Below are 14,325 nucleotides of genomic sequence, written 5' to 3' on the forward strand. Positions count from 1 at the left end.
GAGTAGACAAGTAGACAAGAATTATAAAGAATTATAAAGAGGATGAGTAACTGGGGGAGGGACTCCTTTTGGGGATGGAAAACCAGTTCCTAAGGAACGGCCGGCTCCGCCTAAACTCCAGCTTGAGCTCAATTCTGGATATATGGGCTTCCCGAGACACTCAGAATGGTTGTCTAAAATTTTTCCAGTAGCAAAATAAAATCCAAAAGGTGAATTTAAAAACAAATCTTATTTTAATTCAAGTCATGAGTTCACTATTTCTTGTTTGACTTGGTTACAGTTAGAAGTCTTGGGGATTTCCCTTCTCCACATGGGAAGAAAATAAAACTGTCCTGTTAGAGTATCCCCAGGTGGTCATTCCTGGCCTGGCAATTCCTGCTGGCAACTGAAGTACCTGACATTGTCACCCTCCAGGGCTCTTTCCTCCTGTCAGTGAGTGAGGGGCTAGCAGCTCTTTGGGCCCTTCTCTCTATGAACTAGGAAGTGGACCAGTGCCACTTGGGGGTCTGAGGGCCAGCCTCCTCTTTTCTCTGTGGATCTGTTTGTGCTTTGCTGGAAGTGTGAGCAGTTGTGTAAGCAGAAAGTGTCAGTGACTCTGTCCCCTCCTGTCTAGGGGCTTACAGAATACTGCGGAAGGCCCAGAAACCCAGTGTGTTAAGGTAAGCTCTTAATGTTTGGGGATTGGCTGGCTAAGGGGATGAGACAAGAGCCACATACAGGTTTTGTCCCTAGCCAGAGACGCAGCTAGGAAAGTAGAAGGCTTCCAAAGCCATCCGTCTTGGGTCACTTCAGCAGTGTTTGCAGAGGCACAGAAGTCTCCTGTCCTTCAAGCACAGCCATTTAGATGAGAATTGAATGAAATGCCCGTACACCTAGCTGTTCAGGATGCTACTTGACCGCATCTAGCTCAGAAGGGCAGCTTCAGTGTTCTTGTCTCCACAGGCCCTAAAACTTGACTCTGTTTATATCTGGAAGTCTCCCTAGTTCCCAGTCTTTGTTGTAGGTAGCCAATGAAACAGCCCTGGTGATTGTAAATTTAAAAAAGTAAAAATAAAAAAGAAAATAAAAGAATTTTTTGCCTCCACTGAGTTGGAGCTTCAGACTGGCCAGCTGGCCTCTGGGTGTGGAGGCCCACAAAGGAAGGCCCTGTCCCTGTGACTTTTACTCTTTAGCATGCCTTTTGTTCTTTGAATGAAGTGTTTTTGCAGCCTCGGAAGCCAGCAGAGCCAAGTGTGGTTGTGAATACCTGTAATTCCTCTTTAGCAGGAGGATCTATAGTTCAAGGCTTGACTAAGTTCTATAAAAAAACATGTCACAAGGCGCAGTGGCACGCACCTGTAATCCCAGCACTCAGGGAGGCAGAGGCAGGTAAATCTCTGTGAGTTTGAGGCCAGCCTGGTCTACAAAATGAGTCCAGGACAGCAAAACCCCAAAGCCAAACAAAGACGATACTCACGCAAGTATGAGGTCTGAGGTTGGACGAATGAGATTCTTTAAGTAAGTACTCTGTGGGATGGGAACACCCACTAAGAGAGAAGTTTTTAGTGGAATTTTGGCTTTGTTTGAGTATTCCGGATTCTTAAAATAAACATCTTTATGTGTATGATGTGCGTAAGTGAGGTGCACCCGAGCCACAGTTTGTCGAGAGGAAGAAGGTGGCTTCCTGGAGACCAGGCTGAGGGCCTCAGGAGTGCACCTCCGGCTGAGCCTTCTCACGGGCCCTGGGCTTCCGTCTGCTAGGAATGCCAGCCTGGCAGCCAGTGAGTTCCATGGTCCAAGCTAGTCAATAGGGTTGATAGCTGATGCTCCCGAAGGTAGCCAGTTCTTGGCCCAGGTGAGGTGCGCGTTTGTCCTGAACCAGCCACTCTCTGCTCCGGATGAGTGAGCCTGTTGATGCAAGGCATTTAGAGTTTGTATTCCTGCGTTAGTCATCTCTGTGTCCACTGCTGCATGAGCTTTGTCATTCAAACGTGACTCCTAGTTTTAGGGGAGTGCACTATGGTTTATCCTTTACTTCCCTGGATAACTAACTTGAAATAAGAATATACTTGGCTGATCCTGAAATGTGTTGATTTTTTTTGGTTTTGGTTTTTTAGTTTTACCATGTCTGCAATCTAATTTTCTTTCAATTTTTTTTATATTGAAAACAGATTTTTGTCTCGTACAGTATATCCTGATTATAGTCTCCTCTCTCATGCTTCCCTCTTGCTCTCCATCCTCACCCCTCTGGATCCTCTCCCTTTCTGTGTCTCCTTAGAAAGAACAACCAAACACGACAAAATAAAATATAAAAAATATCGAAGTTGGACATGGCAGCCCAACAGGAGAAAAGAGAAAAAGAGTTCCAACAGCAGGCAAAAAAGGCCTGTTCATTCTCATGGTCAGGAGTCCTATAAAAACGCTAAGCTAACAGCTATAATGTATATGCAGAGGACCTGGCGCAGAGCCGCGCACACCCTGTGCATGCTGCTTCTGTGAGCGCATACGCACCTTCCCTGCCCAATTCAGAGGGCCAGGCTCTCCTGGTGTCCTCTGTTCCCTGACTTTTACAGTTCCTCCCCCTCCCCTTCCATGGGATTCTCTGAGCTCTGAGGGGAGAGATTTGACTCTGTTTCTGAATAATGTCTGTCTATAGGTCTCTGCGTCTGTTCCTATGTGCAGCAGAGGAGGCCTCTCTGGTGATGACTGGACCAGGCACTGATCTATGAGTGTAGCAGAACATCATTAGGAATCATTTTATTCGTTTTTGACCAGTTGTGCTAGGTTTTACCCTAAGTCTTTGGGCTATCTAGTCTATGGTTCTTGGTTACCCAACCAGTGTTGGGTATGGGCTCCTTCTCATGGGATGGGCCGTAGATCAAATTAGACATTGGCTACTACCACAGGTCCTGTGCCATTGCCCTAGCATATTTTGCCAGCGGGACAGATTGTAGGCCAGAGCTGTTTATGGCTGGGTTAGTGCCCACATTTCTCAGTCGCCTGCAGAGAATCCTCCTGCACCAAACAGACTAAATCGTCGGGGTGAAGGCTCCATTTTCAATGAATGTGGAATTTGAAAACTTATTTCAGGTTAATGACAAGAATTGATCTCAAGTATGAAGTACTCCTCCTTTGATAATTTATGAAATCAGAACTTAGAGGTAGAATTTATTAATAGAAGATAATGACGGTTTATACACTTAAAAATTGCTTCCATTATTTCATGATTTTATCTTTTTCTCTTTCATTTCTTAGTGACATTGACCAGCAGTACTTAAACTATATATTCAGGTAAGAGAGAATTCACATTTTTCCTGCTTAGAGATGAACTTGTGTGTTCCAACAGTATTTGGATTAGAGATTTTTAAATAAATTGCCTGCTAGGAGCAGGTTTAAAATTCTGTGAGTTGATGACAGTCTGAAGATTCTAAATGGTTGTCGTGCCCTGATCCTAGGCAAGAGGTGCCTGTTCGGCCTTGAATGTTAGAGGGTCCCACCCTTCTCCCGGAGGGTGGTGGATATTTATTCTAGTGCCCACACCTTGCTTCTAGACTGAATCCTGAATCCCTTACCCAAGTGTCCCTGAGCTCAACTCTTGTCATCATCACCTAGCATAGTGTGTGGGGGGAGAAGGGCTCCCCTGTGTCTTCACACACACAGACAGACACACTGACAAACATACATATAGAGACATAGATAGGCACACCACACCACACAGACACTCATATACTCAACACACACATACACACACCACACCAGACACCACTCAGGATACAGAGCAGAGGGTCAGAGGCCAGATACCTTTAATGTGAAACTTAGACACTCTCGGGATTCTAAATTCTAATTACACTTCAGGCTGTTTTCGTGACGTATTTGTTAAGGTTAAGCCGTGTCTCAGGCTTAATGTACAAACTTTTTAAGTATGGCGTATGGACTCCTGTGTGCCCAGCAGAGGGTGGGGTTGTCCTGCTACATGGGATAGCTCAGGATGGCTCCTGGGCTTCAGCAGCCCCAGGAGTGCACTGCTGTGCACTGCAGACTTGACTGAGGCCGTGAGGCTTGCTGCTAAGGATCCACGCCTGCCTACACACAGACTGTCAGTGAGAGCACTAGGTTAGCTATATACCTAAGCATTTGGTGGTGACGATTTCTGACAGAGTCCCAGAATTCACTGTAGCTCCATTTTCAGAGAAAGCTCCCAGCAGTTATTAAAACACTCTTCAATATTTTGACTTTTAAGTAGGCTTGTGTGTTTGTTCTTATGTGCGCACACACGAGAACAAGTACGGGCAGAGGCCAGAAGAGGGCGTCAGAGCTGGAGTGACAGGTGTGTGTGAGTCTCCTGACGTGGGCACTGGCCCTGAACTCAGGTCCTCCGCAAGAGCAACACACACTGAACACCTGAGTCATCTCTCCAGCCCTTAGAACACTGACTTAAATGTAAAATTCACCCGAAGCATGGCTGTCTGCAGTCTCTGTACTTAGAAAAATAATTTTTAAACAGTCCCAATCATTAGTTCTGCTGTGCTTAAACCTACTGTTGGCGCCATGGTATATGCGGGTACGTGTGCACACTGTTGTTCACCTTAGTTGTTGAGACAGGGTCGTTGAGTGAACCTGCATCTTGCTGTCTCAGGTGGGCTGGTTGGCCAGTGAGCCCCTGAATCTGCCTGTCTCCACTCTCCAGCTACTGGCTGGGTTTTAAGACACTTTTCCAAGAAAAAAAAAAAAAAAAGCCAATGGTTCTTGGTGTTTAAAAATGTTTCCCAGGGCTACCATTCAGTGGTAAAGTACCCTCCATGCACTAGGCTTTGGGTTTAATTTCTGGCACTGAGAAGAAAACCATTTCCCAGCTGTTCCATTAGTAGGTATGTTCTATTAGTAGGAGAGGTATGTTGTGCGACAAAGGCACGCAGCATGGAAGACGCCCCTCAGAGATCCTCAGCTTTGCGTTCTGTCCTTTCGTCCTCTGTCTGGGATGAGGGAGTTTATTGCCTATGACCCTGGTATTCGGGACTTCCTGGCTGAGGCTGTGGCACACTCCAGTAAAGCCCTAACTGTCCAGATTTTTTTTTTTCATTCAGTACAGTGGTAAAGACATGAATCAGAATGAGGAGCACTTTTCAACTGGCCACTACAGCTTGATGTCGGGAAATCGGCATCCAGGAACCTGCATTCTGTTCAGATGATGTATGAGATGTCTGGGCCAGCCTGGAGCACTGCCTGCCAGGGTGCGGATGTGTTTTGCTGTCTCAGTAGGTGGGAGGTTCTCTGTCTTTGGCAGATATCCTCCTGCACCAGAATGCATCTGCTTCTGACTCTGACTCTTGGCTATTTTCACCATGTATTCCTACCGCAGATAAACCTAGAGGTGATTAATTGCATCAGAATCCATTTTGAACACCTATTGTGTGCTCAGAGATAAATAAAATATGGTTCTTCCTCCTGAGCAGGCACAGGAATAAGGAGAGAGCGAATGCTGTTTTGCAGTTGAGATAGATGAATAAGGCCACAGTTCAGGGAAAGATTGGCTGGACGGCTAAAAGTAACTGAAGTTCCTAAGTACTGGTGTGCCTTCTATCTGCGATTTAGGTAGTAAATGAAGGTGTCCTTGTATTGTAAATTCTTCTAATCTGAGTTTCCCTGGTGTATAAAATATGAAATTATTACTTCAGCACTGCTAGTACATTCTGTGCTTCCCTGTTCGGGTGAGATTATGCACAAGCGTGTCAGTGAGAAATGGACAGACGTTCTCTGGGGTATGACTCAGACAGAAACATGCCGGCTGGCATTTGGAGATCACAGTTCCCTTGGGCTTCCCTGCAGTGTTTCCTGGGAGGATTGAGATCTGTCTGTCCCACTTACCATTTCATCCGATACTAGAACAGTTCCTTGCCTGGCCCAATGCCTCATGCCTCTGTTCCGCTACTGAGGAGACTGAGGCAGGGTGATCCCAGGTTCAAGGTCTGTCCTAGGCTGCATGCCGAGTTTAAGGGTAGCCTGGGCAGCTTAGTGAGATTGTATGTCTGAAAATCAACAGTAAAAGTAGGGCTAAAGGTATAGCTCAGCAGTAGAGCATTTGCCTAGCATGCATGAGGTGTTAGGTTCAATCTTTAGTACTACATACATACACACACACACACACACACACACACACACACACGTACACACACTCAAATTTAACAATTGGTATATATTTCATCAAGGAGTAGATTTTTTTTTAAATGTCTGCTATTCATAATAATGAAAGCATAATTTTTACATTAACATATTTTCCTCTTCATCATCTATATGAAATTTATAATCTTAGAACTGTTAAGGGGAATATTTTCTTCAAAAATATTCTTACCACAAATAGATTTAGAGGTTATTGAGTACGTTAGAGCCCATGAACATCAGCTGTATGCCTGCTTGTGACCCCAAACTGAGTGAAGTATGGTTTTGGTCCCCAGAGGGCCACAGCGCAAGTATGGGGTGAGGCTGGGTTTGTGAATTGGCAAATATGGATTAGAGAGTCAACCTATTTTTGTTTGTTTGTTTTTGTTTTTGTTTGTTTGTTTGTTTTAGCCTAGTAGAGTGATTCTGATAGTATTGAAGGTACCATGATAGATCCTAGGAGATAGTTTGGGATAGAAAAGGGGTCCCTCTTTTCTGCGATGAGAGCCATAACTTATGCTCCTGAAGTTGTAGCCAAAAGAGGATCTTTAGGTTAAAACAATGAAGACTGTACACTTTAAAAATATAAAAAGATGTACAGAGCACATGCAGAGGTCTAGGCATCGCCAGTTTTGCAGTCCCATGTGTGTGGTGTGTGTGTGTGTGTGTGTGTGTGTGTGTGTGTGTGTGTGTGTGACCATGTGTAAATCCTGTCTTATAAACCAACAGGTTCTTGAATGATGGTTCACAGGGCTCTTCCCTTCCCCTTTCTCATAGACCCTCTCTCTTCCCACCTCTGCTGTTCTGAGAGCATCTCATTAAAAAGTAAATCAAAAGCACGAGACAGGGCTTAGAATACACTCATCTGCAGCTGCTTGCCTAGCTTCATGAAGATGCTGTGCTCCAGAGGAAGAGTCTGGAAAGGCAGACTGATATGAGCCGGGGTGCTGGGCTGTTCTGTCATATAGCCAGTGTGCAGAACCAGAGCAGGTCCTCCTGCACCTATAAACCCAACTCCTACACTTAGATGGCAATTGTATTCCTCCTCTGTAACTAGATCAGTTGCCTACATGACATGGAGTTTTGCCAGAAGCTACAGAAGGTGGGAATTCATCCCTTTGCAGCTGGGGGGAGTAGGGGTGCAGGGAGATGGAGGAGCTTCCAGAGAGAAAGAGATGTAGGCGCCAAGATGGAATATGGCCACATCAAAGGAAGCCTCCTTCACATCCCTCACCGCTTGGCATCAGGTAGTTTTTGGCTATGCAGTGGGAAGATGGATACATTTGTGAGTCAGTTGGAAATTTAAACTACTTACATAGCTCATGGAATGACAAAAATATCTTTAGCTCACACTCAACAGCTAGCTTTTAGCTTGCAACCTAGTTAAAATTTGGAACTTGCTTTGTTTAGCTTTCTGTTTTATTTCTTTCTTCCCTTTTGGTTTTTTGAGAGGGTTTCTCTGTGTAGCCTTGGCTGTCCTGCACTCGCTTTCTAGATCTTCCTGCCACCCTAAATACTGGGATTACAGGCATACACCACCATGCTTGGCTTTTGTTTAGCTTTCAAAAAATCATTCTAACTTAAAAGGACATTATACCAGGGCCAGCCAGGGCCAAGGAAAGTAATAAACAAAGGAGGACACGAAACCCTTGTCCAAGCATTGCCAAGATGTCAGTGATTCCCCGAGATTCTCATTCTCTCAGCATCCAAGTTAAAGCAGAAAGACCAGTGAGTGTAGACAACTCTCAGACAAATTTAACTGGTAAAATTGGATGGAATGTGTATTTTTAAGTGCATTTTGGGTGGTTGGGTGTGTGCTAAAGAAAGCTCTCTTCACTGCTTTGCTGTGTTTTTAATGTTTGTTTTTGGGTTTTCAGTATGGTGCTCCTGGCATTTGCATCTCACCCCACAGGTAAGCCACCCCAAGGTTTATTTCTAATCCTTGCTCAACCCAGGACTCTCAACCTGGTGAGATCGCTGAAGACATTCTGTAAAAGAGTATGAGGGTATGAATGGTCCACAGATTTGAAACTACATTTAACCCGCTGGGTGGGTGGGGAACTTGGCTCAGTGGTAGAATACTGCCCAGTATGTACAAGGCACTGGGTTGATCTCAGTGCTGCAGAACAGGAAGGTGCAAAAATATTCCACTGTGGATTTAGTGCTCATGACTTTATTTTTATCTCTGTTTTTTAAATTGTTACCTTGTAATATTTCGATATTTGAAATTCTTAAATGAGTGCACAAAATAGGCTCTATAATGGCATTTTCATACATACATATCATTACACATTATCATTACCTCACTCCACCACCCCTTCTCCCTGTCTCACTCCCTGTCTCTTCCCCCTAACAGTCTGTCTCCCTTATTCTTTCATGTCATGTGTGTAAGTTTATATATTTTAAGCCTAGAATCTGCATATGAGAAAAAAATCATGGGATAGTTATCTTTCTAGATTTGGCTTTTTTTTTTTTTCTTAATATAATGAGTCTGTCCACTTGGCATAATATTTTCCTTTATGGCTAAATGAAACTCCATTGCGTTGTAGTGTACGCACACTGTGTATTTGTGTGTGTGTGTGTGTGTGTGTGTGTGTGTGTGTGTGTGTGTGTGTGTGTATGAGAGAGAGAGAGGGAGAGAAAGAGATCGATCATAGGTATAGATTGGTCTGTCACTTGTTTGCACTCTTTTAAAATTCCTTCCCTGGATATCCAAACTGCTCTTCTGTGCTGGTTCTAAAATATTTGGTGAAAAAGTTCAAATTCATTCTATTTTAGTTATTCTAAAGTTGTCTTTCTAATTTAGGAATTTCCCCAAATGCTGTTTTCTCTCATGCAGCTTTATTTATTTATTTACTTTGAAAGGTCTTAAAGTCCTGTTTTCTGTTGCTAATAACACAAAACTTTAGATTAGATAAATTGTTTTTCAAAAGAGGCTTATTTTGGTTCCTAGTATTGGTCCAGGGTCAGAGGGCCACTTCCAGTGAGGCTTTCTTGGTAGATTACGAGGGTTTGTAGGGTCAGAGCCTGGGTCCTAGCAGCCCAACAAGCTAGGCTTGGTTACCAGTCAATGGGCTAGGTAAGGAGGTAAGTAACTGTGAAAAGCTGTTCATCAATGTAGCCATGTTAGGAAGAGGAACAGATAAAGAGGTTCAGCGAGCCGCCATACCCCTTCCCAAGTTGGAGTCCTAACATTAGGGTTAGTTTGTGCTTGCGTGTATATATACATATATATAGTCTCATGTCTGTACATGTGGAGGCCTGAGATAGACTGTCACTGGCCTGGGGGTTGCCAGTTAGCCTAGGCTGGCTCAAGCATCCTCGTGAGCCTCTCTGCGGCTGGGATTACAAGTAGACACTACCATGTGTAGCTTTTTTAGGTTGCTTCGGGAGATCAGACTTAGGCCCTTATGCTTGTATAGCATGTAACAGAGCCATAAGTGTCACTGTAAAATATCCTCATTTCTGACAAGGTGATCGAGTACACGTGCAGAACCCCAAAGTTCAGCCAAAGCATCACATGGGAGAGAAAGGCAGTCTGTGCATGTGTTTTGTCTGATCTCTGTCTTCCTACCAGGTGGTGGCGCACACCTTTAATCCCAGCACTCAGGAGGATCTCTGTGAGTTGAGGCCAGCCTGGTGTACAGAGCAAGGGCTACACAGAGAAACCCTGCCTGGGGGTGGAGGAAAAAAGAAAAGAAAACAAATCTACCAGTGTTAAATTGAGGGTGGGTGGTGCCTCCCTTTACCTTATTTTTTCCTAATTCCCCAAGATCCCACTTCCCATCATCTCTCTCTTTTTAAATCCTCCTTTCACTGCCCAAGGTGGATTAGGCTTGAGTTTTGGAGGGGACTTGCTCTTGGTCCTAGTGTTTTATCACAGCAACAGTAGCCCTAACTAGGATGCTGCTGAATGTCCTCACCATTGTCTCGTATTGAAAACACAGTATATCCTACAAAACTGTCAGCACTAAATGCTTTCTATTCATATGTACCGTTTGTCATCTGTCATTACAGCTCTTCATGCTTTTTGCCCTTAGTGATGTTTAAGGTGCCTCTTGCCTTTTAAATGGATAGTTCTGTTTGCAGGTTCCCCTCGCTTACCCATATTTACTCCCTGAATTTGTCCCAGTGGATTTCTCTCTCTCTATATATATATATATATATCTGTGTGTGTGTGTGTGTGTGTGTGTGTGAATATATATGAATATGTATTCAATCCAGTGAGACCTTTCTGTCCTTCAGCTGAGTGATTCTGCTTTTAAACTGGTCCCACAATCATCAGAGCTGGAAGGAATCGTAACAGTTACCCCAGACGCTACCAAGGTGGAAGTGAGGGAACGGAGCCTCGGAGGAGTGCCGTGCCATGACCAGGATGAGGCAGAGCGGGTGTGCAATGAGGGAATCTAGAGCTGAGGGCATCTGACCTTGTGGTCAGGTTGTTTTTAATTTCTGCTTTCCTAGGGCTCTGTATGTTACTATCAAGTGTCCTGAGCCAGGGAGTAAGTTTCTGGGACACTGTGACTTGCCTTCTGGAGCTGCTCTTATTTCTGCATTTTATCCTCCAGCTTTCAGACTTTGTTGCTGATAACAATTTATCTGTTCTGGCTGCTGATCCAACATTTTACCTTGAGTTGCTTGAGTGTTCAGCTCACTACAGTAGTACTGTGGATGGGTGGCTGCTGTGTGGGTCAGCAGCTTGAGCTTGTGGAATGGCTTGCACAGAGGAATTATCTTACATCAGCATCAGCTTCTTTTTTCAGGGTATGCAAATGCTCTATAATTAGATAGTAGTGGTGATTACACAGCTGTGGGCATATTGAACCCCCAAAAGTGTACATTTTCCAAGGGTAAATTTTATGGTATGAATTATATCTCAATCAGAAACTATGTTGAAGGCAAAAAAGAAAACTCTCTAATTTGAGAACTCTCTAATTTGGAGTGTGGTCACACTAAAAGAGGGATAATTATCCTTCAAATTATATTTGTAGAGGTATGGGGTGTGGCTCAGTGGTAGAGACTTAGAGACTTGCTTAGCATATTTGAGTTCTGGGTTCAATCCCTAGAATGAGTGAGTGTGTGTGTGTGTGTGTGTGTGTGTGTGTGTGTGTGTGTGTGTATGTGCGCATGCACATGCTATAAGCTTGTCATACAAGAGGAGTCCTGTTTGTGGCTTCAGATTAACCAAAGTGGTGTCATTGAAGAGTCTTGGCACAGGAAATTTAGTTCATGAGAAGGATTTTTTCAGAGCTAATGATTGGCTGTGCCCCTTATGTCAATAACAGACATAGCTTCCCTTACTGTAAACAGCTGAGGCTCCCTAGGAGATGAATGCCCCCAAACTTCAGCATCCCTTGTCCTGGATATCTGAGTGCCGTAGCAGGGCTCCTGCAAGAGACCTGGCAAAGGTAGGTGTGGGGTGACAAACAGCTGTTGGCAGCATTCCCGAAGAAGCTGGATTCTTCCATGTATACTAGAAGCAGGTTCGTGATCTGATTCTTGAGCGGTGACATTGTAAGCCACTGCCTTCCTTACATATTGGGTAATGTGAAGGTGTTTTCTCTTTCTCTTTTGTGTGTATATATGCATGTATGCATACATAGTTTACATGATTGTGTGGGGTTGTGACGTGTGCGTGAGTAGGTGAATGAAGGACAGGCGAACTTTGGGTGTCATTTCTCAAGACATCATCCACATGATGATGTCTTTGTTCTTTTGAGACAGGGTCTCTCACTTTTACCTGGGACTCGCTGATTCAGGCAGGCCAGCTGGCAGGCGGAGCCTCAGAGCGTCTCCAATTTTAGGATTACAAACATGCCACCATGCCTGGGTCTTTTTAGATGGGTGCCTGTGTGGCAGGCACTTTACTGGCTGAGTCATCTCCTTAGCTGCAAGCTTTACTCTTTTTTCCAGAATGGTCTGTGTGTGGTCACCAAGATTGTATTTGTCACTTTCTTAGAATTTTGTTTGTTTGTTTGTTTGTTTGATTGTTTTTCAAGACAGGGTTTCTCTGTGTAGCCTTGGCTGTCCTGGACTATCTTTGTAGACCAGGCTGGCCTCGAACTCACATCCTATCCAACTGCCTCTACCTCCGTGAGTGCTGGGATTACAGGTGTTCGCCACTGTGCCTGGTCTTTTTTAGAACTTTTACAAATTGTGTATTAAGAATCCTTAAGAATGGATGTGTCTGCTTCTCCTTTCTCCTATCTGGTAAGTTCCATAGACTTCAAACCTTAGTAGCAATGAAGTTTTTCGTTGAGTACCTGTGTGAAAGGAGGCTCTCTGAGTAGTAAAAATCTTAAGGAGAGTAGAAAAGCTCCTTAAGAAATGTAAGTGAAAACAACCTTACCAGGTGAATAGCCTTGACCTTTGGGAACTCTCAGAGCTACACAGACAACTGTAGTCTATATGAATCCTCAGAATGGTGCAGTCTGTAAGTTCTACAGCTACACGGTGTCAAAGTCTCTCAGGAATCATCAGGTGCTTTCTTTTATTTCTTAGAGCAAATGACAGATGGTATGTAACATCACAGAAGTTCAGTGTCGTCATTTCTGTTCCTGCTGCTGTGACAAAATACTCTGACAGAAGCAACTTAAGGGAGAGAGGCTGTATTCTGACTCAGAGTTCAAGGGTCTGTCTGTCACTGTGTGGAAGCCAGAGTGACAGAGCTAACCACATCCCACCTGCCGTCAGCAAAAAGAGAACAATGAATGCCTGTTGTAGCTCAGGTCAGCCCTGCCTCTATTTCTACAGTCCAGAATCCCAGGCAGGGGATGGTGCTACCCACAGTGGGCTGGTCCTTCCCACCACAGTATGATTAAGAATCCTCCCACAGGCGTGCCAGAGGGCAAGTGCCCCCGTAATTCCACATTCTAACAAGTTCACAGTTAACAGTAACTGGCACATTCAGAATGTACATGACCCCTTGGGAGTCAATTCCATTAATTTTAACTGGATTCTGGTGTTGTTTTATGTCTTAGTTAGGGTTTTATTGCATAAAAGAGATACCATGACCTTTGCAACTCTTATAAAGAAAAATATTTAGTTGGGGCTGGCTTATAGTTCAGAGGTCTAGGCCACCATTGTCATGGTGGGAAGCATGGTGGCACAAAGGCAGACATGGTGCTGGAATGAGAGCTGAGAGTTCTACATCTGGATAATCAAGCATCAAAAAGAGAGAGTGCTACTGGCCTCACTTGGGGTTCTGAAACCTAAAACTCATCCCCAGTGACACACTTCTTTAGGCTTAGATTTTTCACCAAGCCTACTTCATTTAGGGTTCTTAAACACCTTTACCCCCCCTTCCAACCTTAGGTAGGAGAGTAGTAGGGAAAAGGGCTGTAGTTCTTTTTTATCTACTTCCTGCTGATGAGGGTGGATAGTTCTTTAGGGGATTACCAGACTCAGTCAGTCAGGATACCAGCAGTCAAGTCCAAAGGACAACAACCAAGCGGCAACACGAATCAGCAGGACAAGTCAGGGAAAGCCACAAGACTCAGCTGGATGGTCCCAGAAGTTCTCTGGAACGTTTCTCTCTGCAGAGTCAGTGCAGCAGCTGGATCCAAATAAGTGAAGCCTCACTATGTGTGAGCCTCTACATACGTCCTCTCCTCAGAGTCCAGCCACGGATGTTCTCAGCTGGCCCCTCACAGGAGAAAGCGCACAGCAAAACACCACATGGCCTCTCACAAGCCAGCCTCCAGCAAAACATCACACGACAAAACCGAATCTTTAAAGAGACCAGAAAGTTCCAGTTCACACTTCCTCCAGCAAGGATACATCTCCCAATGGTGCCACTCACTGTGAGCGTTTGGGTCCACTTTTGTTTTACCACCACATTTTCTAATGTTTTTGAATTTATCTGCTGGTTTTGAATTTCAGCAGATAAAACAGACTTGTTGGGTCTTCGAGTAGATGCATATTTAATTAAGAAAGTACCAAGGTGTTTGTACCATTTGCCATTTCACCCAGTTCAGCGTGAGGACTCAGTGGCTCAGCATGTTCCCCAAGCTTTGCTATGTCAGTCTGGCTTGGTCTAGCGGGTGAGGGTCTCCTGGTGACGTTCTTGCCTGAGCTTCCCTGTCCCTCATTTCTGAGTGGCTGAAGGATGAGTGTCCCTGTAAGCATCTCTGTGGGTGCATGGGATCAAGCAGATGATTTGCATGCCCTGAGCACTAGGTTTCTTTGGGG

General features: G+C 44.5%; 1 protein-coding gene across 1 annotated transcript in view; it reads left to right on the plus strand.

Moving 5' to 3' along the window:
- The first annotated feature begins 612 nt into the window (after nt 1-612).
- The window catches only part of Tmem241 (transmembrane protein 241), a 68,166-nt gene continuing 54,453 nt past the window's right edge, over nt 613-14,325 (plus strand). The window contains exons 1-3 of the mRNA XM_055625743.1: nt 613-659; nt 3,235-3,270; nt 8,013-8,047. Coding sequence (XP_055481718.1) covers nt 8,014-8,047 — 34 coding nt within the window. The 5' untranslated portion in view covers nt 613-659; nt 3,235-3,270; nt 8,013. The remainder of the gene's footprint in view (nt 660-3,234; nt 3,271-8,012; nt 8,048-14,325) is intronic.

The sequence above is a fragment of the Psammomys obesus genome, unplaced genomic scaffold (genome assembly GCF_907164565.1).
Source record: "Psammomys obesus unplaced genomic scaffold, mPsaObe1.curated_primary_1811, whole genome shotgun sequence".
Taxonomy (NCBI): Eukaryota; Metazoa; Chordata; class Mammalia; order Rodentia; family Muridae; genus Psammomys; species Psammomys obesus.